General features: G+C 42.0%; 1 protein-coding gene across 2 annotated transcripts in view; it reads left to right on the top strand.

Annotated features, from left to right (window-relative positions):
* The first annotated feature begins 781 nt into the window (after nt 1-781).
* Nucleotides 782-27530, top strand: part of aes (amino-terminal enhancer of split) — a 36284-nt gene continuing 9535 nt past the window's right edge. For both annotated transcript variants that reach the window (XM_022759611.1, XM_022759610.1), the window contains exons 1-4: nt 782-887; nt 18138-18226; nt 22301-22364; nt 26222-26266. In XM_022759611.1, coding sequence (XP_022615332.1) covers nt 861-887; nt 18138-18226; nt 22301-22364; nt 26222-26266 — 225 coding nt within the window. In that variant the 5' untranslated portion in view covers nt 782-860. The remainder of the gene's footprint in view (nt 888-18137; nt 18227-22300; nt 22365-26221; nt 26267-27530) is intronic.

Raw genomic sequence — 27530 nt, 5'->3', positions numbered from 1 at the left:
CGTTCAGCTAAGCAGCGTCGTGCCTACCTACCAGCTCCAGGAATGGACTGACTTTCTGGCTTCACCAACACTAACAACCTCACTCTGTTTCTCCAGGACTGCACTGTTCAAGGGATAAACGTTCAGAGTCTGGGAAAATTTCAATTTGAAGTTGTTGTTTTTTTACCGTATGGGCGACAACACAGATTATTTGTTGCCACTGGGATTCAGTTGAGACGAACCCGCAGACATTTTGTTATTTCTGAGAATTAGACTGTTTTTTTTCATCTTACTTTCTCATCAGTACAGTCGCAGCTGGCTGAGGAGCGCAAACTGAAAGCTTTGAAGGGCCAGCAGAAGACGAAGGAAGAAACCATTACCATCCGCCAGCTAGCTTCATCCTAAACACCGCTGTGTTCATAACGTTATTAATTTACCCGCGTTTAGCTCGCATCGCTGCCGCTGCCGCTGGTGCGTTGAGGCGGAAAGCTCGCAAAAGCGATGAATCATTTTGACGGACAGCTTTTGAAGAATTAGCTAGCTTAGCCAGTGAGGAACCAGCACTGATTGTGGTTTCCTGATCACAGTCACTGTAAATACGGGGTCGGGACAGGCACAGCCGAATGGTCTTGCATCACCCAGACAAGACACCGACTCTTCTACCTCGCTAACGGCGGCAAAGTGCATCACTTATATACAGCTTAAATTTTTTTTTAGGGGGGGTCGCTAGCTACCGTTAGCTACTCACCCTGCTAACGCTGGACAGCTCCTGTTTAAGGCTGGGCTAGCTTTGGACAAAGGACCAACGCAAGGAAAAAATATAAACACGGGGTACACTGTTAATCGTGTTTGGGAAGGAGAGCAACAAACAAGGAACTGACATGATGTTTCCACAATCAAGACACTCAGTAAGTGGCTTTTAATGTGACATTTACTATGAAATAGGTGCTTTCTCCAGCTGATTTATCAAATGAGGTTATTTAAGCAGGGAAATTACGCATGCAACTTGTATTTTGACAGTATGTTGAAATTCAGACAGAGTCATCATGAAATGTTGGGGCTTTTTGGACAGAAGTAGCTGACGTTGGTTTATAAACGCAGTGTTTAGTTCTGGTAAGTTCTGCAGTAGTGTCTGTAGTGATCATGACATAGAGAGAAAGCATTTTTGTTTTGGCTTGACACTGTCCCAACTTTTCCCAGATGATGCCATTGAAATCATCCTCCAAATCAAACAGCTCTAATGAATACTGTCCTATCTCACAACCAACTGATTTTTACACCCCTGTGTCAGTTTAGTTTCAGTTTGCCGCATTCTCCAAAATGCCAAAACCAGATATGTACTAGCTGTAGTCCTGCTTATAACATTTCTCATAAAGGGAAACAAAATTGAAGTGGTGTTGTTATGTCATCACGTGAAGCACTCACAATACACTGTACACTATTCTGTGCAGGTGGGTGTCTTTATGACTGGAAAAGGCACACATCTCTGTTCCCCTAAATCTCAAGTTTCCATGGTAACAGAAACTCAGTTCAGGGCATGCATTCATCACTGATGAGGGCTCACAGCCCATTGGTCATACATTTATGTTTAGTGACTGGCAGCCAAGGACTCAAATTGAATTGTTTACATTTTTTGCTTGTACCCAGGCTTAAAATGACAAATGAAGTCAACTCCATCATGCACGGTCCCATAAGAAACTGAAATGTGGTGACCTTCTTGTATTTAAACCTGCTAGTTTTGGTTGACATTTCACTTTTCTCCTGCAAAGGCAAATATAACAAAGAGGTATTTGTGTAAGTGTGGCGTAGGTAAACACAACAGCAAGAAAGCTGTTATGTTGCCAGGGACTGTGCCCTCGTTTTTTCCCTGGCAACGTCTTGTCGCCACCACTAGTTCTTTTACTGCTGAAAGGGGAAGAGTTGTTTGCTGAAGCTAGAACCTGAATGTCTTTTGTGACATGAATGGTTTGCCCTTTGGCAGTCAGTCTGTGTGGCAGCCTGATTGTGCTGCGCTGTGGTGCTGCTGCTGATGTGAGCCAGCTGATGTGTGGGAGCAGGATGTGAGGATTTGGAAACCTCTGGTCACAGCCTGGCTTGTCAAAAGAGTAAAATCCTGGCTTAGCGGTGCATCCCACAAGTTTAACTCAAGTGTTTTGAAACTGGTTATCTAAAAGGATGTGTTTATTTGGACAACTCCAACTGCAAATCCAAAAGCCCACTACAGTTTTGGTTGCGTTCTCCTAATGACTGTCCTCGATCAATTATCTATTATTGAATAAAATCTTATGGTGAAGACCCATTGAATGCAGTGCAATGCCAAGATGGCACTTATTCAATATTCTATGCGATGTGAATTTTTTCCCTCAGAAAGCACTGTGGAATAACAGTCAATGTGAGACTATTGTAATGCAAAATATAAAGGAGGGGTTGAAAATTGAAAAAAATTCAATTGCCGTGGTGGAAAAGGAAGTTTAGTCTTTACCAGTGTGGTTAAATGTGTATGTTGAGGAGAAGATCATTATTGTAGTTTGTCTGATCCCTCTCTTCTATGTCCTTTGCTTTCAAATTTGAGATACAAACAAGAAGCACTGGTTGGCATGTCACATAAATGATTAGTAGAATCATAGGTTTCTTATTAACTAATGAACAAGCTACTCGCTAGTTTGCAAATACATAGTTACAGCTTTCAGTGAAAAGAGATGAAGACGAAGTTCCATGATTTTCTGGCCTCCAGTGAGTCTCCACCATGTAGCCTTTAAAGAGGAAACATTTATTTAGCTCATATAGTGTAGCTGCAATTTTTTAAGTATCCTAAATTTAAGTCACAGACTGTTGTCCAGTTTTTGGTTCAAAGTAGAGATGCACATTTTTAATTGTGCTCATGCAACGCTTACGATATATGGGAAGGGACAAGATGCCACTGATGAAGAAGCACTGCTTCCACACTAGCCATCCTTTCTTCTGGGTGAAGTGGTGAAGCAGTCACCTCCTGATGGGGTGAGAACTCGGTCCCCTTTTCCAAGGTGAGAGCAGCTGGGTCACTCCACTCCTGTCCACCTGCCTGCCTGGTTGATAGGAGGTTATTTTTCTAATCCAATTGAGTGCCCTTATGCTGCTTGATTGAAGTATTAAGTCACAACACACATGATTTAAAACGGGGTGGGAATTTAGCATGTCTCGTCACCAGTGCTGCAGCTGGTTCAGTCACAACCCCCCACAATTACACCTGTGTCCCCTCCCTTTTCCATAGCTTTTAACATAAATATACTATACATACACACACGTCTTCCCTCTTCAAATCCTGCTTCTTCTCAGCTGCTGCTGCTGCTGCTGCTGCTGCTGTCACAGGGTCCCGAGGATGGGGAGAATGTGTGACACCCATATAGATATGAGTGTCAAAGATAAGGAGCTGGAGGATGAGAGAGTAGCAGCACTGCCTCATAATGACAGATGATGGATCTCTCAAACTGGCTCAGTCACCACTGAATCTGCTTTCGTTTTATTTTCCTTTGTTCACGCTGTAGTAACATTAGCGTTAGACTTCCAGACTGGCATATAAAATGAACAAATGTGTTGCTTTTCCATTATGGATATTAGGGCTGGCCCCTACCAAAGACTTTCGTAGTCAACTAATTTTCATTATTTAAAGCCATTAGTCAACTAGTTGTGATATTAATTTAATTATTAAAATAAATAATTTTGGACATCATCAGAAAATGGTTTTAGTTCCAGGGCTGAGGAAGAATGTAAGTAACATTGTTACTACTGTGCTACATCACAGGGAAATACAAAACCGTCATAATGAGCCTTTAAAATTAAATTTTTATAAACACAAAGCAAGTTGTCTGTTCACAACACTGACAAAAGCAATAATGATTCTGAATGTGACAGAACAATCAGCAAGGAAACTGAATGATAGGTGAATGTTTACCTGAAGAATTTGCATGTCATCATACATGTAACAGCGGGGCCCAGCTGTCTAAGCGATATCTGTCCGTGACTGACTGAGTGACGGACTGTTGCCACTTCCTCAACTAACATTTGGTCGACTATCAGGAGGCAGCCCTAAGAGATATGCACAATCCTCTCTCATCATGATGCATCTAATTTACAGCAGCAGAGGACTTTCAGTGGAAGCTGTATTGGTGGTGGTGGTGGCAATGTGTGGCCACAATGCATTAAAATACTGTTAAAGTGTTTCCTGTGTGGATCATGAAATCTTGCCTTTACTGGGACACTACATGTAAAGTGTACGTGAAAGGGCCTAATAGAGGATAATCAGCTTTTAGCTGTTTCGTATTCAGACACAAGAGAAAGATATTCTATCTAACAATGGGCCAGTTCATTGTTCTCCCATTTGGATGGTTTTTGCTGTCTTTCTGGAGATGCAAGGTATAAACTATCAACTATTCTTGAGTTTAACATTTTGTTTTGGTTATAAGGGTGCATATTGTGTGTTCAAAAGTCATAGTCATGCCTAGTGTAAGTGCTTACTTTTTTATAGATTTACTGGGATTTATTTTCCATATTGTTATTATATCTGTAAAACAAAGATGACAAGGAATAATTTTTTTTATTTCAGAAAGTTGTCCGCATTAGATACAAAGAATACCAAGGTTTAACAGGGATTCATGAGTCTTTTTTCCTGTGGGCGCATATTAATCCACCGTCGCAGGTTATGGGCACAGTTCATTGGTTTAAGAGGAAAAAGCCTCATTTGATAGTGGCACAGTGCCTGACCCAGTTGATAGCATTTGCCATATTGTTTGGGTGTTGATTAATCCTAATGCAGCTTCAACAAAGCTGGCTGTGGCGTGAAAGTGGAGCAACAGAAAGGCCTGGTGCCAAAGCCAGAGTGTAGCACAAGTAATATGGAGCCGAAATCTCTCAAGTCCCCTGAGCCCATGCTCGACTGTAGAGATGGCCACAGGTTGTACACACATACACACACACACACACACACACACACACACACACACACACACACACACACACACACACACACACACACACACACACACACACACACACACACACACTCCCTCCTCCTCCTGCTTGTCTCTCTTTATCATGCGTTTCCTCCCAGATCTGATGTAGTGGTGGGAGGGTCAGGGGCAGAGGGTGCACAGGCATTATTAAGCCCACTTGAATTAACAGAACAGCCCCCAGCCTTTCCTCTAAAGCCTCCAGCTGGGGGGAGCTTAATCCCCATGGTCCCCTGTCTCGCCCATTAAACAAACTCCCCCCCACCCCTATTCCGTGGCTCTGCTGCAAACACACACACACACGCACACACACACACACACACACACACACAGACACACACGTGTGAGCAACAAGCCTAGCTGTGTGTGTTTGTTGGTGGGGGGCACTGGACATTAGCGCATGCACACGCACAGACACAGAAGAAAGCATGAGTGCGGCACACAACGCACAAACATACACCTTGGCTCTCCTCTCTGCTGGTAATTATTGCTCTAGTACATGCATATAAAGAAAAGAATTTTTCCCTTTCACCCATACATGAACAACAAAGACACACACACACACACACACACACACACACACACACACACACACACACACACACACACACACACACACACACACACATTCTTACCAGCCTCAAGGGTCTTATCTGCTTTTTGTATCTGGGGAACAAATTGAATGTGGGGCTTGACACACGCAGGCCAGCAGATGTCTGGGTCGTTAAGGTTAGGCCAGCTGATTAGCATGACAAACAGCCCCCCCCCCCTCTCTCCAAAACACTCCCACCCTGCAGGAGGCCCTGCTTTTGAGTAGTGGAGTTGAGGCCATGGGTCACAGGTGATGTTGATTTTTGTGGAGGGCCACAGTGGATGACTGTCAAAATGCTTTGGGGTTGGTTGAAAAGGAGGGGTGTAGACTGGTGCAACCCTTCTCTTGTAGAACACACGCACATGCACTGACTTGGAGTCGAGAAGATACATATGAATACACATTCAAATACTCTGACTTATACTTCCTTTATACAGAGCTCTGTGCAGCCCAATATATGAACTCTGTCTTATAATTTATGTGGGGTCATTTTATGCCTTTATTAGATAGAGCCAGTAGAGAGATAACAGGAAACGGGGGAGGGAGAAGTGCAACAAAGGTCCCCAGCCAAACTGGGATATTGCTGCTCATCGTCAGCATCTTAACCCCTAACCCACAGGGTGCCCCAAGTATATGCACTTTCAACCTGTGTTTGGCTTATTACACGAGACTGTAGTTACAGGTCATCCAACATGTGGTGCAAACTTAAACCAAATTTCCAAAAAAATCAGCAAAAGAAAATGTGAATTAATGCATCTTTCCATCCATTACTGTTTGGATATTTGATGTTGGTTCATTAACAGTCAGTGGCACTAATTCTCCAGTCAGGTGCCATTAAACCATTAACGAAAAAGATGGTACAACAAGATAAGTGAACACTGTTCTTCATTGATTGTCTGCATACTGTCTTCACTTGGGACGGCCCATACAGTCGACACGGCCATAAATTTGAGGCTGTATGCTTCCTGTGGACACTTGAGGTTGCAACTGCCATTTTGTATACTGTAAATCACTGCCAAATAAGTGAAAGACATAATCGACAATATGGATAATCCAATATCAGTATATGTGTATTATGGTATGTTATCTGAAAAATCAATTGAGAAACAGTTTATAAGTAAAAGAACCAGATAGAAATGTCTCTTTCTTGGCTAGTCCAGGTACTTCCAAATTAAAAAAAAAAAAGTTTTTTTGATATTATCTCACAGCATTTATTGATATATCACCAAACTTAGAACTGAATAACAGTCAGTTTCAGTTCCATTTCCTTCTTGATGCCCATGCATCTCTCTTTTGCTCTCTGTCTCTCTCTCTTTTGCTCACGTCTTTAGATTAATCAGGCCAGTTACGTAGACTAAATGAACTACAATAAATAAACTTCACAATATTAAAAGAAATCCCAATCCCCAAGCTTTGACCCTGGATGGGAGGAAAACAGAGTTGCTTTGGTCTGTGGTATCAGTAGATTCAATTGGTCATGCATAGATGAGGTGATCCAGCAGTTTTACAGGCATTGCTGCCAAATGGTTTTTTGTTGAGTTGTTTATATGGCTAACATGATGAGCGTAATGTTTCAGTATGTCAAGATTTCTGATTTGGATCATATTAACTCTGAGATGCATTATATGACAGCCATATGTCAGCAATGTATTCTCTTTAGAGCATTTTCAAAAAGCACCTCATTATACAGGTTTAGGTGTGTTAGCGAATATAGCTAAAGCAAGACGGACACATATGCAGACATACGCACTTTCTGGACCGTCCCTTTGGAGTTCACAGCGTACACCATAGCAGCCTCTGGCTTGATGGAAATACTGAATCAAGGCGACAGAAAATATGTCACCGCTCTATGAATGATGCAGTCCCCTGCTGGGCCAATCAGTTAGAGAACTTTCCCCTTGTGGTTATTGATTGTGTTGAAAAGAAATAACCGGAGAGAAACCAACATGAATTGTTCAGAAATGTACAAAGTAAATGTGATTAACAGATTATAGGAAAACATAAACAAGGAGTGGCAAAAGCATACGCTACACGCGAGGGGATACAGGACAGCTTATTGTGTGGTTTATCGCTGTCGTCAGATAAAACATACTATGAAAGCTGAAAGGTTTTCACAAAATTTAAAATGATCCTAAAAATATTTAATTTTATCATGTAATTATATCATTGTAAGTAGGTCCCTATAAAGGTAGATGAAAATAAGATTTACAAGCTGAATTATATGTGCACTTCTTTGTTGTCTTGGGCCGCTTTGCCTTACATAAAGTATCGCAGGAAATTCACCAGAAAGAACGTGAATATAAATAAAAACAGATGTCAGCTGAGTTGTACCAGGTTTTTGGCTTTGCTTGAGTCTGCAGGAGCTACAGATGTGACTATGTGTATGTGTGTGTCTTTGCAGCATTTATGTACAAGGCGTGCGTATCGATGTGGGGGTGGCATGTAGTATAGGCTGTCATTTTATAAATTCATAAGCAATTGACAGCTTTGTTTGTGTGGGACGGCCTTTTGTTGTCTGTATACATTATTCTCTTTCAGCGTATGTGCACATTTGCGTGTGTGTATGACTGAAGGATGTGCTTGAAGAGAAAAAAAGTAGAATAGTAATGAGTTTGTGCTTGTGTGTGTGTTTACATGCACGTTAACACAAGCAGACGACAGCTCATCGGGTGGTGTGTGTGTGTGTGTGTGTGTTTTTGTGTGGGAGTAAACGTGGGGGGTTTGGGGAGTGGAGTGGCTGCATCAGTATTCAGCAGTGTGTGGGAGGTAGGAAGGAGGGAGGGAGGGTGGTGGTGGTTTGGGGAGGGGGTGTCAGCCCTTCCCCAGAGCAGAACAGTGCGATGGGCTGGAACAAAGCAGCTCGGCGGGGGCCTGCTTGATTGGCCCGGCCCGGTCAGGGCCCTTAGACCTGCCAAAACGCAAGGCACTGCACCAGTCCAGAGAAGAGAATTAGCTGCTCTGTTTGTGTGCCTAAGAGCAGTAAGGCCTTGACTGGAACAATATGTCACCTCATCCCCACCAAGATCCCATTCAGACACTGTGAGGATTCACAGCAAGGCCATGAAAACCTCCCTCGCTCAGCCTGTTTGTCCAGGAGGGGGGAGTTCATCCACTGAGAGACGGGCCTGCTTTCTATCGTGTTGTATTCAGAATACATGTTGGCAGGTATTGTCATCATCCTGCTGTGAGGTTGGCGCCCTGCTTGTCCTGACTACCACCAATCCCATCTGTATTGAAAGTGCTTGATATTTGAATGGGTGTCACTTAGGCTAATGAATTTTCTTCAACCTTCGTGGATGTGCAGACCAAAAATAGAAAAAATTTGAATTATCAATTAAAAAATGCTTGTGACTGCATTGATGTGGGCGTGTTACTATATCACGGAGAAGATCTGGAAGGAATTGGCAGAATTACACTGTTGGTTTCACAAGTTATTCTGCCAGGAATGTGTTTGTGTTTTTAGCCAATACAGTGTGTTGCTAGATGACGTAGCATTTCATTGTTTGTCAGATGACCCTGTGTTTTTCAGACTGGAGTCCTCAGTATTGCTGTAATGGGTATGCTCGAAACAAATTAGTTTGTACGATGTGTTGTGCCTGCTGTCAAAGAGAGGAGCGAGAAACAATATTAATACTACTAGATATCAGGATAACCGCACGCATCTTTTCTTGAAGACATTTATAGCATTGCACTTGTTTGTACATACAAATAAAGACCAAAGTAGTTGTGTGTTGTATGCAAGAGAGACGTTCAAATTCACTTTTTGCCGACGGCGCTCCTGGCCATTCGCTGTGTGAAGTGGACATCCTTGTTTTAGAAAGTTTAAAAGAAGATGGGCATTCACAGCTATAGGTGTGTGTGTGTGTGTGGGGGGGGGGGGGCATCAGTCCTATTGATGTCTGAGTGGGGTCTAAAACATGCTGAAATTTCATTATACTGTAGCATAATATAAAGATTACATTGGGACTCATTAGCAGATAATCAAAATTAAATGACTTGGATTGGAATCAAGGGAAAAAATTGCACTAACTTTTAGAACTTTTAATATGCACACACACAAGAACTTTAGTGCCGTCACCTCGGTTGAACAAATTAAACAGAAGTTCCCTGGTGTCAGCCGCATGCTGGCACTCCAGCTCTCTGCTTCCATTGTCCGCTTATTTGTTGCGAACTTGGGGACCAATCTTCCTTTCCTCCCTCCCTGTCTTGCCTTCTTTGCCAGGTGTTGTAAGTAATAACCTTGGTTTTTACAAGCAGGCATCAATCATCTGCACCACCGTACTGGGTGTAATCTTAAAGCCCCCCCCCCCTTCTGCGAGGATGGCTTTAATCTCAGCCATGGTCTCCAAACCCACAGCCATGTCGGCCTCACCACTTTCCCCACTCTTGACAAATTGCCCATTTCCCTTGGCTTTGCAATCTCTGCACTCTTGTGTTTGTGTGTGTTGTGTGTGTGTTGTGTTATGGGATGTCTGCCCCCACCTTGTGTCTGCTGCCTGTGTGTGTGTGTGTGTGTGTGTGTGTGTTTGTAGGTAGAGTATACTATATTTTCGTGCATCTGTGTTTGCAGGGCAGTGTGCCTTAAGTGTCATGTTTGTGTGTGTTTGGACTGTGCGCTTGGCTGGCCTTGCACAGGGGGTCAAGATAGTTCTGCAGAGTGGGGAGGGAGGGCGAGCCATGCCAAGCCTATGTTTGCAAGGGCACTTCACTCGACGTGATAAAAGTAGAATAATCCCCTTTAAAGCGTCTTAACGAGGTCAAATCTGTTGGGCTGCAAGGGGGAGGTGTGATGAGTGTGTGTGTGTGTTTGTGTGTGTGTTGTGGGGATAACACTGCAGAAATGGGGGTAAGCCTTGGCTTGGTTCGTGAGAGATAATAATCAAAATCAAATTCCTGGCCCAAACAGGATTAGGCTCTCCCCATGCTCTAAAGCCCCTGTCCAGAGCGGCTGAAGACACAATCCTATTCCTCAGCCTCTCGTCTCACTCACACACACACACATACACACACATACACACACACACACACACACACACACACACACACACACACACACACACACACACACACACACATACACTAAACACACACACGCTGAGCAACTTACATAGCAAGGCTCGCTTGGCCCAGACAGAGTTGGCCAGGGTGAGCTTGGATGCAGGCCAGTTAGCCCTGTCCCTCTCTCAGATCACTGGGCACATACGCTTTAGTCCAAACACTAATCCGGGATATTTAGATGGAATTGTTTTGTTGGAGCTATTCTTAGATGGAGGATGTGATCTTGTTTGGTGCTGGTGTATTAGCAAAAGGCTTAAACCCTCAACGTCTGGCTCGGTGAATCATGTCATGATGGGTTTTTTTTCTAAGAGGTTTGCCTACATGTTAAACACATACTCCATCTTTTCACCAACAGATGTAATTGTCCCCTTCAACAGTGTGAATTCTGCATGTAGAAACTAAATTTTAAAGGAAATAGGCTGAAAAAAACATCTGGAGAGTTGATACGAAGCTTTAATGCAGTAAGGCTTCATATCTGAACACCACTTTCTGTACCTGCTCGCCACACTTTTCACAAAGGCATTTATCCAAACCACACACATACTGCATTCACACCTAGCATTAATTTACCGCTACAATTTCTAATCTCGTCACCAAACTGAAACTGAAAACCAAAGCTGAAAAAGGCTAACGATTATTTTGCTTTTCGCAGAAGTACTTTTCCCATCTTTTCAGTGATTTAGAAAATGTGTTATCCTTGAATAATAATGTGTCTGCATCTGTCCTCTGCACCCAAATTGGGCAATGGGAGTATGTGATGGACAGAGGAGGCGGATGGCTCAAATGGCATCTTTAGGACTGTTGCTATGGAGCAAAAAGACAGGCTGGCATTGAAAAATAGGCCAACTGTTAGTCAGTGTAGATCTTGTACATTCATTTAAAAGTGGGAGTGAGATAAGATCCAGTCATTAGTGAGTGATTACAATGCCAAGGCTCCATCCCTACCCCCAACACACACGCACACACACACACACACACACACACACACACACACACACACACACACACACACACACACGCATACCACACGCAAACACACGCCGACTGAGATGTAAACAGTCAGGCAGTGCTCCAGGAAATACAATCCCCACACTGCCACTGCCCTCAGGCAGGATTTATACTGAGGAGGATGTTTTCCAATGTATCCTGCTGTTATTGTGTGTGTGTGTGTGTGTGTGTGTGTGTGTGTGTGTGTGTGTGTGTGTGTGTGTGTGTGTGTGTGTGTGTGTGTGTGTGTGTGTGTGTGTATTGTATTTCTGTGTCTTAATACTCCACTGGATCTAAGTACTGTATTCATGTGTTGTTGGTGTGTCTAATCACTGTAGTGTGATCTGTGTGTGTGTGTTTGTGTGTCTGTGTGTGAAGCCGAGCCCCCCCTTGTAATCTCCATACCTTCCCATCGCCTTTGTCGGCTGATCTATGGAGCAGAAACAGCCTTAGCCTGATTCTTATTTAAAATAGACATTATGGTTCACAGTAGATTTCACATGGATTGGACCAGATGATGAGGCCAGGAAGGGGAAGGCTGTGTGTGTGTGTGTGTGTGTGTGTGTGTGTGTGTGTGTGTGTGTGTGTGTGTGTGTGTGTGGGGTGACGATGAGTGGGCTTTTGGTTGGTGGGTGGGGGATGGGGGTGGGGCAGCAATTTCCTGAAACGATGAATCCCATTTATTCGCCGAAGACTGTCTCAATTGCCTCACCAGCGCACAAAGCTTTTTAATGCTTTAATTACGTCTCAAAGGAGCAGGGCAGAATCAAATTAGAGATTGTCCTACATTTAGGTGCGGTGTGTGTGTGTGTGTGCACATGCATGTATATATATGTGTGAGTGTACTATGCAAATTTAGCATGTGAGGTAGAGTGTGTGTGTGTGGGCCGTTGTATCCTTGTCTATGATTCATGGCAGTGAATATTTGTTCCTCTGGCAGCCAAGCATCATAGCTTATCACACCCTACACACGGATACACACACACCTATTCACTGTCTCTCTTTTGCTCTAACACACACACAAAGACACACACACGCACACGCATATCTTTCTCCGTCACATTCACACTGTCTAGGCTATTCCTCTGTAACACAAACAAAAGCGCGTACACACACACACACACACACACACACACACATTAGCCAAGCCTCTCTCTTGCACAAACACATTTCCACTCACACAGCATGTAGGCACCTTTTTTTGTCACAGCAGATGGCATGTGTCACAATATTACGGCAGTATTTCATTAACATTATGGGCATCCATCTGTTGTGGGCTCTCAGGCCCCCGTAGAGCACCTTGTTTTGGTCACTGACAGAGAGAGAGATAATAAACATTGTTAGCTGTGTATATTGCATGGAGCCGGGAGAGGCCTACATAGTCTGGGTGTGTAGTGGTAAAAGTATCAGGGTAGCACTGTGAGAATTGCCCTTCGAACTGCTGCACTTTGCTTGATATTGCATCCAGGACTCAGGCTAATTTGTGGTGACCTTGATGGAGAACTGCTGGTAGACCATAATACTCTAACATTTTCTTAACATCATTCACAGAGCAAAATAATGAATATGACTGATCTAAGATTGCCACAGTGGACTTAGATTCTGTCCTTTCACCTGGGTGTAGGAGTTGTGTAGTTGATGTGTTTTTAGTACAAAACTATGGCTTAAATTATACCTGTTCCCTTCCTATACTCTTAGCAAGTTTTTATGCTAGTGTTTACCATAACATCACCTCAGGCCAAGCTTGAAAATTAATGCCAGGCATCAAGTTCTGGTCTATGTTAGAAATCTATTTGCTTGGTGAAACTCTTCAAGCAGCCATTATTCCCATGTTTAAAAACATGGTATCTCTTGCCTTTTGTGTAGAATCTTCCGCCTGAATGAGAGTGTTGCTGTCATAATGATTCAGCCCATCAGAATTACTAAGCTGAAAGTGTAGAGGACAAAATAAAGTGTAGAGTATAACAAAAGCTTAAATGACAGCTGATGAACATTATTAATCCACGAAACTGAATTATACTAGAAAAGCTACCACAGCAAATGACATTTAGAAATACCATCAAAAGTTTGGAGTCGTAGAAGGGCTGATAAGCAGCAGGTACACAATAGACAACATGTTTCTGAAAATAAATAAACCTTGAGAAAACACAGTGTAATGTCTTCTAAAGAACAAAACCACCTTTTCAATTTTCATTTTTTCACTGCTTATCCAGATCAAAAATATTAACACAGCTTTGATTTGACCCAATTTACAAACTACAGATAAGGTTACAATCAAAGAAGTTAACTATTCAACCAGATGTAATTTAAACTACAAACACATTACCATGCATATACAGAATATAAATTTAGTATGCCTGTATTTGTCAATCACAGTAAACTTTTTTGCCTAACTAGTTAAACTGAGCCATTTGCTTTTATGTTTAGGTGTGGTCTGTTCGTGTGTGACTAACAAAGACAGAGACCAAAAAAGTATCTTTACAACAGTAACTTATTTTGGCCTATATACACAGGGCTATCATCACTCCAGTTATACATAGTTAAAATACTGTAACCATTCAGTCACCCTAGGCAACAAAAGAAAACGATGACTGGTTTCAGCCTTTTAGCCATCTGTAAAACTTGCTGTCAGGTCCTGCTTAATGTTATGGTTTCTACAACTTCTCAACAGCATATAAAGGCATGTTATGAAGTATAGTGATGACTATAAAGATCACAATAAAGCATAACTTAACAAGAATGATTGAAGTTCGGGAGTTGAGACTCAGAAATCTAAGCTATCACTTTGTTTATAAATGCTTCTGACACTATGTTTTGTCAAATTTTAATTTGATGAGTTGGAAATATTTTTACTTTTTGCTGCCACTTCCAGAATTGCGAGCAGATTGAACTAGACTCATACAGTGTTGTGGAGGTTACACAGAAAGGGTATTGTACTGAGTAATAAAAATCCCAATATGCCCCTCCTGGTCTTTGTTGGGTTTTATGATGTCCTGCCTTTAAAATGCTCTCCTGTTCTTACCCTCCTTCCCCTTGTCTTTGCCTTCCTCTGTCCGCTTCTCTGCCTCCTTCTGTATTCCCTGTGGAACAGGATGCCCGACCTGCGGCTGTTGACTAAGAGAAACTTTGGTATTTTAAACGTTTGCATACTGCGCTACACAGAGAGGAAATGGGATCTAGGGCAACAACTCTGCCCTCCGGCACAAGGGGCAACCTGTATGCAGACACACACAAATACACACAAAACCACACACACACCACACACACACACACACACACACACATCAACAGAAGACAGTCACACACACACACACACACACACACACACACAGTATTCAGAAACCATGCCAGTACAGGGAGCAGTTACTGCAGTGTGGCTGCCTGTAGCTAAGTGCCTTGTGTTGACACAGGCTCTGTGTGGCACAGACCCATATAGCCGAGCTGTTGTTTGCTGAGTTTGGTCCATGCCATACTGGCTGGAGAGATAATGGAAAAGGTTATTTTGCTTTACAGTCGCAGCCTCTGTCTCCGAGCAGCAGCTAGGTTTGGGTGGATTGGGGGTTCGTGTGTGTGGCAGCAGGATGATAATGTCAGCACTTCTCATGACATTTGAAAGTGTAATGGCTGAGGTCACTGTGCTCGTCACTGTTTTGCAGGGCTCTGTTTTGTTTTGTTTTTTGAATGACCTCCTAACTGTCAGTATGTCTCTTCCAACGTTAATGTTTCTGAGTTTCCCAAATGTGGGTGTTTTTGTACATTATCTAAAATACTTAATTTAATATCCAAACTGATATTTAACACCTTCAGTATATGTCTATACCCTGGGAAGCTACAGCAGGAATTCATCCCCAACCCCTAAGCATGTCAGAGCCGAGCACTGCCTACTGAACCACAAAGCAAAAAATAATTCAGCCTTTGAAGCAAGAGGTCTATTCCTACAACCTGAAGCAATCCTGTTGCTTAGCATATTCTCTGGCCATGGTTCTGTGAATGTGAAGCAGCCTATTTGTAGTTAAAAATGAAGCTGAGCGACATGCCGTGGGGAGCAGGGTACAAAGCGACAGGTCATTCCTAACAGCAGCGGGCTAGCTTCCCGTAAGTGCTGCAATCAGATTTCTGATGGTTTTTTTATGCCTGCTCAATCGTAGTGGGAAAATGTCGATTTTTTTTTTTTCCCCCACCTGACCCATTATGCAGCCTGCTGAGAAATAATGAGATTTTGTCCCTATTTGGGTTTGATGCTTGCTGTGCTCTAACACACAACCAGGCCATCCACCGCTGCCTGGGGAATGTAGTGTGGACAGAATTACAATAAGGGCTAATAGCAACATTCAGGCTAGGTGAAAGAACGATGATGTAGCTGTCTGTAAAAGGCCCAGAGGAAGTCTTCTGACATGACATGGGTGGCATTTGGTGCAGAGTTTTATCCAGCGTGCCTTTCAGTGAACATTTAGAGTATGGCAGGGTCCACTATAAAACCACTAACCCCGACTAGGCCAGTACTAGGCTACATAGGACCACAGTGGGCATTATGGAAATGCTCTGAGCTAAGACCTTACTGTTTGTTGTCTGTGCAGAGAGCAGGTAACATTGAAACCCTTTTCCACTACAGGAAATTGACAACATGTGCTATACCCTAAGAACCTCTGTAGTGTGTAATCTCTGTACTCTGTAGTTCTTCCTTGTGTTTCTGTTGCATTTAAGTGGACATTTTGCATATAAGTAATTAAAAAAGCATCAATGAGATCTACCTTATCATTTTTATGTGCTGTTTGGTAAATAAGTGATGTAGGCTGCTGTGGACAGACAACAGTAAGGAGTGTTGCAGATATTGTTGATTTTCTGTCACATTTAAGCTGAATCAAGGGCACAGCTGGGGAAGGCACAAGCTGGTGGTGCCTCAAAACAATGTCTAGCATGTTAAACCACTTTATAGCTTTCTGGTTTGCTCCACTGCACACGTTGTGATCCTCTATTATGTTGCTTTTTCATCTTTTTATTTTATTTTCGTACACTTTTTGGCTGTGTTGTAGCCCACACATGTGCCAGACACCATACAAAGTGTTTGTGGTCGTCATTCTTGCTGTGATGTGACAAAACATCTGCTTGACCAGTCACATTCAGCAGCACTGCAGGCAGCTGCTCAAAGTATCTGGAACTTGCATTTAGTATTACCTCCTGAGCGGAGCTGAAATTTTGTTCCAGAAACTCGTTCCAAAAAACTTGTGGAGAACAACTGAGGAAAAGTAGAATCTGTAACAAAGAGCTATATGTTACATTTTATTAAGTAACGACAATAGGCGGCAATTAGTTAGAAAAAATACATAGTATTTATGTGTATTGTGTCTGTTTATCTTGTTTTGCTTATGGGATGTGGGCCAACTCACCAACTCTCAGTTTCTGGGGCTACATGTATAATGTTACTTGGTGATTGCATTGTGGGGCTGTCCATTGATTTGTCAGGTATTTTTTAAGTCACTGGATTAGCCACATTCTGATTTGGTTGTTTTTTCTAAAAACGTTTTTATATCACACAATCTCACAATATGTATCTCCATTGAGATATACTCTATAGTTTGCTTATACTGTGGTAGATGATCTTACAGTATCACCTAGTCTCGCTTCACACACGCTTTACTACAAGCATACAGGCACAGCTTGTGTGATGTCGCAATGTGGCAAGGAGAAGGATGACGTCAAACAGAGAATTTAACAGACATTTTATTTGGAGCTAAATCTTTTAACACATCAAAGAGCTCAACACAGTCTCAACCGAGTTCCCAATAAAAATATTTATAATCTGTGTTACCCTCCTTATTTATACAAGCATGATTTATTCTAGCTTGAGTAAGCAGGTTTACATATTGTCACCCAAACTGAATGTTGGAATAACAATAAGGAATGTTGAAGCACTAACACATATTGGATTAGAAGTTTGACTCACGCGTGTGTCATCAATCAATCGCCTGCTATTGCTCACAACATACGCTATTGTTCATAATGGCCGAGGGTAATAACTTTTAAGGTTTCTTCGGCTTCGTAAAGACGCTGCCAATGCCAGAGCAAGGACAGACAGAGTCTGGGTTGTATCTATTGAAGGTTAAATATGGGAGTGTCAATATCCATTCATGGCTAATTGTGGCTGTGTGTGGTTTAGGTCTGTGTGCACGCACATAATTTCACAGTGATTGAGATATATAACAGAGCAGCGTATATTTGGGGGTTTAGAAATCTGGCAGAAACAATGGGCACGCATGTTTATGCTTTGTGCATGCATGGTTTTAGTCTTGAATATTCACAGGGTTTTATGTGTTTGGCCCCTTGTGTGTGGAAACATACTTGGCAGCCGATTTCTTAGTAATGCCATTACTCATTGGACTGCATCAAATTGAAAACTGCTTGATTTTTATGTTCATGTTTTTGATTACTTCTCTGACTCGGCTCCCTTTCTCTGTTCACCCCTCCTCCTCTGTCTTACTCTTACTCTTTCCACTCGGTCCTTATTTTTTCTTCTCTTGTGTTTTTCTCTTTGGCAGGCTTCATCGCAGCAGCTGAAATTCACAACCTCTGACTCCTGTGACAGGATCAAGGATGAGTTCCAGTTCCTCCAAGCACAATACCACAGGTGCAAACAGAAACACTTTTATGCACAGACACATTAACACAGGCAAACACCAAGCAGAAACAGTTATATATGGCGGCCTGATAAGCATAGTTCTTTGTAATAAGAAGTATATCTCCAGGCTATACACGCGTCACTTAGTGTTTTTCTTTATTGAACACCTATTTGTAACAGTAGCTACAATGTTGAATTGAACCACAGTATGGCTGCAAGAACCTGCCATATCTTACCCACAAATGAGTTTTGATGTGGATTTATGGCCTTTTTTTTCCCTTTTTCTCATCATGCGTCACATACAGTTACACTTTAAAACGACTTTTTAGTTATCTTTAAATTAACTAGTAATTTGCAACTTCCACTTCATTAATTCCTATCAAATACTAAGCCGTTTGGTCAGTGTGCCGCTGCTCAGATGAACATGCAGATATGTATCTCTACAGACAAGCACACAATTATACATGTATGAAGAATAATGTTTTATATAATAAAAATTAATAATGACAAAACATTTACTTTGGTTTAAATGGAGTTTAAGTTATTCCAAGGAATTTCCTCTGGAAATCAAGTTGCTTTTTAGATCAAAACAACTATATAACTAAAATAACCAAATTGCATTAGTTCTTCATAAAAAACATTAAAGGGAGGATTTGGAAATTATTAGGAATAATGGACTTGTAAAATAAAGCTTTGCCAAAAAATGTAGCTTGAACTTGAGCGACATCTCAGCAGTCGATTGTGATGAAATAAATATGTCAGCCTTTGTTCCTCTATTCCTGAACTCTACCACCACGCTGCACACTGAAACATCCTTTATTGACTCATACCTAAATCAATCTCGTTGACCCTCGGCTATCGATCTTGCTTTACTGCTTAAATGCCGCTACAGTGCCAGAAGTCTGAGGCACTTCCAAAGTGCCTGGTCCGACCTTAACTGATCCGTTTGATAGCAGTTATAAAGAGGGGGGACGCCACGGGGTCTGCATCTCAGTGAGAGATCCTCTCTTTGTGAGAGTGGAGTCTTTGAAGCTCGCCTTCCTTCCTGAGGAGGTTGGTTTGTTCCTCTGTACCTGTTCTCCGAGAACCTTCCAGAGGCTTGCCTCTGCCGAGACAAGCGAAGGCAGATGAAAGCCTGGCATATTGCGTGCAAAATCCCGGCTCTGGTCTGATCGCTCTTGTTTGTGGAGGATTCTGAAGCTGCAATAACACTGTGTGTGTCTTTTTCCTCGCCTTTGGTTTTTGTAATTCCCACAACGGTGAGCAGCACCGTTTAACCCTCTTCAGAGAGACAGGGCACAGTTGAAAGAATACCTTTTTTGTCTGAGCATACAGAACATGCATACAGTGCCTACTTACTCAGGAGGGGGAATGGGATGGGATGGGGGGGGGCTTGGGAACCACAGACGGGGCTTTGTAGCACTCTGCTGCTGCGCTGTGCTTGTCTGGTGCTGAAGCCTTTAAAAGGCAAATGTACCGCAGGCGTTCCCTCGGGTATAGTAGCAAGCATTGTAGCTGTCGCTGTCTTCCTCCTCCCACACCCCCTCCTCTTCCCCCACCTCCTCTCCCCTCCCCTCGTTCACATGCATAAATAGATCAGGGAATACATAAATCAAAATAAAGATGACAGCAGGAGCGATTTAGAGACGGAAGAATCGGCAATAAAACTCCATCAAAGTGTCGTTTGAGAGTAGCGGTACAGGCCCAGGGGCTGCTGAGCACCAATCAGAGGAGGCACAAAGCCAATCCCAGGTAGGCTGGCAGCAGGGAGGCCTGTCGTCATGACAACCCACCACATAGCCTACGCATGAACACAAGGATAGCAGGATGGGTTTTATGTAGGAGGGAAGGGGAGCGTTTTGGATAAGTGGAGGCTGCTCGTTCACACACAGGAAGAAGGCGGTACAATAAATTCACCCCTCACCACCAACAAAAAAAAAAAGCATGCCCCATCCCCTGGACAGCTGATCAGGTTTGGTATCTGTTGCATGTCGTGGTGTGAGCTACCATGATCATCTAACCTGTAAACCGGACCGACCATGTTTACAATAGAAGACATGTCCTCACCTTGGACATCTGTTCTCCATTCCTTCGTTGGATTATTGAAAGCTGATCCATTTCTAGAATGGACAAATGTCTAATGAAAAAGGCGCTAACCTTTAGATGCTAGCCTTCTAGTAGATGCTAATCAAATATCAGTTATGCTACTTTAGAGTGAAATCCTTCAGATAGAAATCAGCACATTGGAAGGTGCACTGCAGAGACATCACAGTAATAACATCTTAAAAACAACAATAACACAGCTGTTTAAGTATCTTGTGTTTTACTGCTCAACTGAATAATTACAGCATTATTTGAGATTGTTAAAAACCTTTTTTACTTTAATGTACCACAATTAAAGATAATTTCAACTAAGGATAATTGCACACAGGGCCATCATTTGGCCTCATTCAGTTTCAACTCGTGGGACTTTTATGAAGGCAACTGATCACTAATAGCTGACAGACTCATTTAACAAAATTGAAAACACATCAGGATGCTGATATTAGATTATTAACTTTTACATTTAGAAAGGGGCTCTGTGTAATGAGTGTAGCGAGTGTTTGGAGCATCATGAGCGCTGAGATAAGACGGGAGGGGACGTTTCTGCCTATAAACAAACACACAGATTCTGGGTCATTACATGACGGATTTCTGTGTGCTCCAAAATAAATATTTCAACCATCAGTTTCTAAACTGGGGGGACGGGGTGGCAGTGGAAAGTTATATATTCTTCTAATGTTCATAAGGGATTCCTTCAGGTCCACTTGTAAGTTAATTTGTTGTGTTGTGTTTGCCCTATGATGAACTGGCAACCTCAAGGGTGCTTCTCTGCCGTTTTCCCCAATGCATGTTGTATTAGCTTCCAGGCCAGAAAATAGATGGATTAATTTTTTCAGTGCGTGCAAGAGAAGTATTAACATAAAGTAAAAAACACAAATATACTGTATCATTGAAACACCAAAATGATCCACTGATATGTAAACCATAAACACAAGCATGAACTCACGCTGGAATTGTCTTTTAAATATCAAATAAGATGCATAATTATATATTTTAGTGTCATAATATTCATCATTAACAAAACTGTAGCTCAGACAGGGATGAACACTGAACCAAAGCTGAAGTTAACTCCAGCCAACACTGCAGCTGCTGTGATAATTATAGAAGAAGCAAAATACTGTTTGTAAGAATAAGCTCACGTTATTGGCTGCTTGTAACACTGTGTTCAGTCTGCCAGTTAAGACTAACAGTGATGAAGATTCAGCCGGCACTGGCTGTAATCGGGCTGTCATTCCTGCAGACAGCTGAGAAGAACATCCCAGCATAAACATACACACACCATCAAACAGGTTTCAGACTTCCCCTAAATCTGAACCTATCCACCGTGTGCCTTCGCATATCTTTATTTGATCTGAGTCTTATCCAGTCCTCACATCAGATGATGCCTTCTGAGACCGACATCAGGCTGACTTGTTGACGCGTCATCCTTTGTCCTGTCGCCTCGCATAACATCAGCTCTGACATGATTACAGCTAATGGCTGTCGCAGGGACTGGGTCACAGGAAACGCTCCAACACTATATTTAGACTTTTTACTTCACTGCCTCTTCTCTGATTCACAAAGCAGACATTTTGACTAGACACATCTCTGGAGTTCAGAATGAGTTTGACCTCCTCCTGTCAATTGACACTTTGCCAAGCTCGGTGAAAACGGTGCTGCTGACTAGTAAAGGTGAGGATGATGACGGTAGTAATGATGATGATGGAGGGGGCTGGGGGTGGTGGTGGTGGTGGTGATGATAAAGATGGTAATGGTGGCTGAGATGATGACAACAGAAGTGGTGCTGATGATGATGAATGTGGAGGCAGTGATGAGGGTTGAAGTGATGATGAAAGTGATGACACTGCTGTTGGTGAAAGTGGAGGTAATGATGATGAAGAGCAGGGAGAAGTCACCTGGTGTCAGCACTTTAGGAGGAGGACTGTCAAGCTGACTAACAAGGTCTGACTCTGTGCTCCTCTCTTCTCCCTCGCTCCCCAGTTTGAAGCTTGAGTGTGACAAGTTGGCCAGTGAGAAGTCAGAGATGCAGCGCCATTATATCATGGTGAGTGACGCTGTGTGCATGTGTGATTCTTGAGTGTTATTTTGTCACCATATGTTTTGCCAAAGTAATATTTGATTATTGTGTAAATTCCCTTTTGTGTTGTTCCTATGTTTTCAAACCCCCCCCCCCCTTCCCTTTGCAATGCAATAATTTAATAGGTCATTCCGGTTAATTACAACTCAGATCTTATTTTCATAAGTTTGGCCATCTGTTCTATGTATTCACAGAACCTGTACTCACCAAGATAGTTGCTGAAATCTGTAGTCAGACTTAGGTTACGTCCACACTACTCGTCCAGACGACAGCTTGAGCTGCGTATCAGAAACTATCGCCGTCCATTCTATCACTCCTGAAAACGCATACATTCATGAGCAATAACTGGGCATATGTGAGCTGGTGTAAATGGGAAGCAGTTGATGCAGATTCCGTTTTCGGTGCATGAAAACTCCTCTGAGTAGTAAAATACATGCATTTTTTAATGAAAACCCAGAAGAGAGAAGATTTTGGGGTTGTTAATTGATTCAGAACAGTTGAAGATGAGAATCAGAGTTCTTATCCGAATCCCCCCCCCCCCCCCCCCAAGTAAAATTAGAACACGCACAATTTGTTCCATCATCCACAGTTCCCGGTTCAGGTATCTCCTATTGTACTCGCCATGCTTGTACACACACACACACACAATCCTCTGCAATGAGGGATTATTGCTGATTTTGGGCGCGCTGACATTTGGTTTTATCTGAAAATAAAAATATAGAATGTGGCTACACTGTTGGCTTGTTTACCCGCAGTCTGACAGTTTGACAGTGTTCTGAGATCTCAACAGTTAATTTGGTTAGAACAGTGGTACTATTATTATAATATCATAACATACCCACTACAAAAAATAGACCATAATTGAAATAAATTGGAATTGTCCTTTGATTATTCGCTCCCTTTTTGTTTCTGGAGTTACTGTATGTGTGAATCTTCTCTCCCCAACCCCCGTCATTTCCTCTCTTTCCCCTGTCTCTCTCCACACATACACATTCACACACAAACACGCACACACAGATGTGCTCGCCCGCTCTCTGCTCCACCTCGGGGCTAATCTCATTGTTGCTGGCCGTGGCTGTGTAGCCGTCTGATGTTTTGCCTCTAATTGATCCTCTGACTGGCTTTAATCTCATCTAATCTGTGCCGCCGCACTGCTCTCTCCACCAACAGCCAGCCAGCAGGCACACACATATGCACACACACTCGCACACTCACTCAGGCATTGTCAGCCTGATAGCAGCCGTTCACACACATAAATACACACATATTGACACAGGGGCACGATCGTGGAAAAATGGCGGAATGAAGAAATGATAGCTCAAATTTTTCAAATGTTAAAATGTTTAAGATGTGTTGTAATATCTCAGCTCTGACAGTCACATATACATTTTCTTTTGTGTTTAGTGTATTTCATTGCTGTGATTTATCTAGATTAAGGTAAAAGTTGAAATCAGCGTTTACATGGTGTACAGAAACAGCGCTTCCTCAATTAGCCAAAATTACATGATTTCTTTGATGGTTGGGTAAATGTCCAGCAGGATGTCATCAACCTGCTCTTACCTGAAGGCAAACATTACTGACTCAGGAAACATGCAAGAGAAAATACAAAGCACTTCAAGCAGACCAATGTTCACATAACCTACCAAGTAGTTGTGATTACATTTTTGAGTAGAGGAGACTTGGAAGTTACAGGCTTACATCAAACATACCTACACAGATTGGAGCTGCAACAATTTGTCGATTTATCATTTAGTCGATTGACGGAAAAGTAATTGGCAACCATTTTAGTAATTGATTCATTGTTACAGACAACATACAGTTGCTGGTTTAAACTAAGAAATAGGAGAGGAGTGCTGTTTCTCTTCATCATATCTAATAGTAAACTGAATATCTTTAGGTTTTGGGATGTTTGTCAAGTAAAACACACAATTTGAATACATCACCTCAGGCTGTGGAAAATTATAGCCAACAGTTTTCACTGCCATTTTAAACGAGTTGGCAGATTAACTGATGATACAAATAATCGTTTGTTGCACCCCTACCATAGATACAAAAAAAAATTGTGGGTAAAGGTGAGTCTGTTTGTCGTTGCAGCATGGTTACCATGACAACAAATATGAAGTCACCTATTAGGTTGTTAGTCAGTGAAGCAGTGGAGGCACCACAGATGCATGGAACAAAGTAATTTCTACAATGTATTCTATGATTAGACTAAGTGTGCGTCTTTTGAATTCATTAGAACAAATTACATGTTTGTTCATATTTTTTTTTCTTTTTTGTAAGTGACAGCTCTAATTGGGACTCTGATACTTTGACGCAGCTATATGAACCATACCGTAGTTGTAATGAAATTGTGCAAGGATGTTTGCATTAGCTTGGGTCATCAAATCTTTGACTTGCAAAAATTTTCCTCAAAAGTACAAAAGGATTTTCTTCAGTTGAAACCTGCTTCAGATTTGGCTCAGAATGTTCCTATAAAATTGAAGTATGAATGCAATATTGCTCCCCCTCCGCTCACACATGCACAAACACACACAGATGCACCATGCACGTCCACACACACACACACACACCTTTAAATGCACTTCCACTCCATCAGTGGCAGGCCTGGCCTTGTATCCCCACAACGACCCCCCCCCCCCCACCCCCCCCACTACTCCTCTAATAGCATATCAGGTTGCCCCACTCCCCCGGCCAGCGGCAGCACCTCCATTTCCCCAGCGCTGTAATTACTTTAGGGAGCTTCTGCGTGGGCCTGAGCAGTTACAGAGAAAAAGAGAGAGAGAGAGAGAGTGTGTGTGTGTGTGTGTGTGTGTGTGTGTGTGTGTGTGTGTGTGTGTGTGTGTGTGTGTGTGTGTGTGTGTGTGCGCGCGTACATGTGTACTCGCATACAAGATAGACCCAGTGTGAGATCGACCAGAAAACAACAATCGTGTGCATGTGAGAGAGAGCAAGCGAGTGACGGGAGCAGTGCGTGTTTGCGTGCACATTTATGTGTGAGAGATCTGTGTGCTGTTTGTTTTCCAGTGACAGAGCCAGTCCCCCTGCAGACAGAGTGGGTGATTAACAGGGTTGACGCCTAGAGGGTGGCCCTCTCATTAACACTGAACACACATACACACACGCACACACACACACACACACGAACACAACAGAGGCTCTTTCTCTACTGTCTCTCGTCTTCTCTCTCAGTTCCTTTTCCTGTTTGTGTGTCATCTGTTTGTATGTGTGCATGCAGACGGGTTTCTGAATGGGAATATGTTTGTCGAATCAAAATCTGCTATCTCGGGATTCATTAAGATGTCATAAATGTGTCATGTTGGGTTGAGGGTTTACTTTGTGTTAAAGGATAATTTTGTTTATTTTCAGCCTGGGTTTTTATTACCAAGATTTTAGCTTTGTGATTTATAGTTCTAGTTTGCAGCGAGAACTGCATATCCACAGGGGAGGCCTGGAAAATATTATCACTAATTTTTATCACCTATGAATTTTTATGTTATACACACATATATATATATATATATACGTGTGTGTGTGTGTGTACTGTATGTTTTTTTATATTGTGAATCATAACACACATTTTGCTGTCTCAATTAACAACACTGAGCAAATACTAGAGAGTTTTAGTCCGATTTCCCATTACAGTATAATCCATATAATCAACTATACAACACATGATTTGTCACACACTGTAAATGGTGCATAATAAAATGTTAGTATGGAGCTCCTGCGCAGAGGATTTTCTGAGAGCAATTAAAAGAATTTGATGCCTGTGTTGTTATAACATTATTTTTCTTTTTGTCCTGTTCACTCTTACTTTCCAGTACTATGAGATGTCCTACGGACTCAATATTGAGATGCACAAACAGGTGAGTTTACATTAAGTCCTTATAGAAAAAAACTACTCTGTTCCCATTACATAACATATAAAACAGTTGTATGTCCAAGAAGACCAGATTGCTTGTCAAAAAAAAACTGGAACACAGAAGGATGCATTTTTTGCTTATGGTCAGACTGGATTCAAACTGATGGAGACATGCATGTTTATGCAATCTTCATATGTCAGTGTGTTAAATGTATTTATGTTGCCATAGTTGGTAAAGGCTATTGGTCTGTTGTCTGGTCTGGTCTGATCTGGTCTATTGTTTTAGTCTGTACCAGTGTGGACTGTGAAACTTTCCATGATGTAAAAAGAAAGTCTATATTTGTGTATTTATTTCCATATTTCTCTGATCCCAGATGCCAAAAAATTGTGTATGCAATTTCTATGCAGTTAAATATTCAAGGCTAAAGCCATTTTACGCAAATGGCTGGTTCACAAGATGAAGCTGTAAATAATTTCCACCTGTTAGAATTGCAAAGTAATCAGAGTTACAGGTAATAGTAAATTATTTGCATGTTTTCCAGTGTTTCCCACAGAATTAGTTTCTATTTGTGGCAGTGGCTGACAGGAGGAGGGCTTTCTTAATTTTTAGATAATTCTGTATATAAGGTGCTCCACTGCAAATATTTTAATTGTCATGTATTTGTGACAAATAAGTAACTGATCAATATGTACAGCTCCATTGCTTCATGTTGTGTCAAACAAATTGACACATGTTTTGTTTGGATTGATTACATTTTGGGTGAGCGAATCAATGCGCTTGGCACAGCTCTACTATAAAATAAGATTTCAATATAGAAAATCAATATGCGGCGGTCAATGTCGATATTGTGGCGGGCCGCTACAAATATATCAATGTATGAGAAACACTGTTTTCTACAAACACAGGAGTCTCCTGGATTATTCACTATGCTACACATTATGATTATGATTTGGCCATTTTTTTGCTGAGGGCAAATGGCTGCAATATAGATTGTAATACTACAGTGGCCATGGTGCTGTTGCTATGAAGAAGCCAAAGAAGAGTCTGTGATTGAAATGCTGGTTTTTCACTAAACCTTTTCACCCACTGACAGTTAACAGAAATTCACTACATCTTTTCCGTATCTTCATTCTCTTATGCACCAGTCTGCACCAGGTGTGTATTAGAAAATGTTCCCTTTGACAGAGAAACCACCAAGAGCTTTTTAACTTTTGCCCGCCATTAGTGGTGCGGACAGCATAATTTTAAACTTTGTGATTGGATGAAG

Source organism: Seriola dumerili, unplaced genomic scaffold, assembly GCF_002260705.1.
Source record: "Seriola dumerili isolate Sdu_G_001 unplaced genomic scaffold, Sdu_1.0 BDQW01000322.1, whole genome shotgun sequence".
Taxonomy (NCBI): domain Eukaryota; kingdom Metazoa; phylum Chordata; class Actinopteri; order Carangiformes; family Carangidae; genus Seriola; species Seriola dumerili.
Note: the sequence above shows the minus strand (reverse complement) of the source record. Positions and strands in the feature narration are given on the sequence as shown.